This window comes from Austrofundulus limnaeus, unplaced genomic scaffold, assembly GCF_001266775.1.
Source record: "Austrofundulus limnaeus strain Quisiro unplaced genomic scaffold, Austrofundulus_limnaeus-1.0 Scaffold1050, whole genome shotgun sequence".
In the NCBI taxonomy this organism is placed as follows: Eukaryota; Metazoa; Chordata; class Actinopteri; order Cyprinodontiformes; family Rivulidae; genus Austrofundulus; species Austrofundulus limnaeus.
This window is the reverse complement of record NW_013953452.1, coordinates 96736-99040: the sequence shown is the minus strand read 5'-3', so window position 1 is coordinate 99040 and position 2305 is coordinate 96736. Positions and strand designations below refer to the sequence as shown.

The window sequence follows — 2305 nt, the reverse complement described above, 5'->3', positions numbered from 1 at the left end:
CTGTAAAACAGCAATTATGCTGAGTCAGGCTTGATTTTTAATAATCTTTTCCTGTTGAATCAATAAATTAAATTAATTAAACCCCCCATCAGTGGGTCCCCCCAACATTACAAATACTTCTGATGCCACTGAAATATGTAAGAATGTAAAAACAATTTATAGTTCTCCATGTGTAAAGATACAGGACAAGTTAGAAGGCGGGTGGTTAGGGGAGTCGTCCTGAAACGGGAAGGTAGCTGGTTCAATCCCCCATCCAGCTGTCTCAGTTGTTGTGTCCTTGAGCAAGACACTTTCACCCCTAATGCCTCTGATGTGTCCCATCAGTTTATGAATGTGATTGGCACTGATTAGTCTCCACAGATGATTGTACATGTTATCTTTGTAGAGACCTAACAGAGTGCTGTGTGAATGGGTAAATGAGGACACAGATTGTAGTGTGAAGAGCTTTGAGTGTCCTGGATGGATAGAAAAGCACTATATAAGTGCAGTCCATTTACCATTTAAGTTTTCCATTTTATTTTTAACTCAATCCAATGGTGGAGTACGAAAATGTACAATTACATTTAAAACAGGCAGTGGGACACAAATTTCAAACAAACAAACAAAAAGACCTAAGTTTACAGATTATAACAGCTCAACCTGAAACCCTAAACTCAGCCAGTAGAACATGCTCTGCAGGAAAATAGAGATTTAATTCAAGAATGCAGCAAACACCAATTTATACTTGAAGGGGATTTAAACTAATACTRATATTGAAGCCAGAATTCTAATTCATAAAGGTACCTAACCTCAAACTCCTCATCCATAAAAAGCTGTGAAAAAGCAGAAAGAAGCTTTTTTGATTGAATTCATCTCATAGTTGTGTACCAGCTCCTTTAATGAACATGTTTGGATGAAGGAAACAATGCCATTCTTGCAAATTGCTCTGGTAGTGAGCCTGGTTCCTGCAACAATCTGGTGCCGATTTACAACTGGAACAGAACTAAGTGAGATGACATCATCCCCAGGTTTGAGCTCTGAATAAACAAAAAGCAGCCTTAGTCTGTTTTTCCCTGTAACTGTTGAGCAAATCTAGGGRGAACTTTGAAAATACTCATGCTTCTCCAGTACCTGCTTTGTTTTGCCTCTGATGGACTGGTAACCTGTCCATGGTGGACACTGAGCAYCAGCTCCATGAAACCATTAAGGAAAAGGCAGGTGAACTGTTCTGCCATGTTAAAAACACATTACTTGTTTCTTTCTTTCACACATCAGCTTTCAGCACAGAAAGACAACTAATCCATTCTGACCAGTGCAACAACTGAGGCATTAAACTCTGCATTGCTCAGACACTGGCAGTACCAAAACGTCTCCAGTTGGACCTGCAGCTGGACTTCCTGCCGGAGGTGTTTCTGTATTTCTGGTTAAGAGTCAACACTTGTCTCCTTGTTCTCACAGATGAAAGCCACAGAGCTGTTCAGCAGGTCATACATGTTCACYTCCAACACTCCCCCCGATGACTGGCCCTCTCCTTCACCTGCAAGAGTCACTAGTACATGTGGGCCGGCTCCCAGCGGGGTTCCCTCCTTAGGAAGGATGTTGAGCTCAGCTCCGTCTTCGCTGGCCTCCACAGAATCTGAAGAAATCACCTGATTGAACAAAAAGCTGTGTATTAGATGATGTACTCTCTRAAACTTAATATTTTGGTGTTCATTYTGAAACGGATCTTAACAAAACAAAAAACCAGAGAGTTTACTTCAATAATCTGATCCTGACTTCATTAAAATTACAAAGCAACACTGAATGAAACATCACCTAATGTTAAAATGTAAAATAAATAAAATGTGAAATGCTCAAGCTAATCAACTAGCTGAATRCTAAAGTGAGAAAAGATGCTTGATATGAGGGTTATTAAATATTTGAAAACTTGCCACAGTATTGTCAAAGCAACAACAGCTTTGCCTCGTCTCCCTTTGCTACAGCTGTCCCAACTGCAGCACAACTGAGCTTTTCCCACACAGCTGGTTTGAATTAAACAGGAAGGTTTATTTTGAGCCAGCCATGGTTTGTTTGGTGCAGAGTATTTCAGAAAGCATCTTTCTGTTTCTTTTCTGTTGTGGCTGTTAAATAATGCTGTTAAATAAAACGCTCGCCCCTCTGGAAGTGATGATCAAGGATCACTGTACCACTGGCAGTATGCTTCAGCTCATTGCTCATTTGGAAGACCCATTTGCACCCAAGCTTTAACTTCCTGGTGTGAATCAGGGCCCCAATGATACCAACACAAAGAGGGAGAGAGGGCCAAAAACAAGGGGATGTTGAACCC

At 40.8% G+C, this 2305-nt stretch overlaps 1 protein-coding gene across 2 annotated transcripts in view; it reads right to left on the bottom strand.

Annotated features, from left to right (window-relative positions):
• Positions 1–492: 492 nt before the first annotated feature.
• The window catches only part of zbtb40 (zinc finger and BTB domain containing 40), a 39531-nt gene continuing 37718 nt past the window's right edge, over positions 493–2305 (bottom strand). For both annotated transcript variants that reach the window (XM_014030398.1, XM_014030397.1), the window contains one exon: positions 493–1628. In XM_014030398.1, the coding sequence (XP_013885852.1) occupies positions 1404–1628 (225 nt within the window). In that variant the 3' untranslated portion in view covers positions 493–1403. The remainder of the gene's footprint in view (positions 1629–2305) is intronic.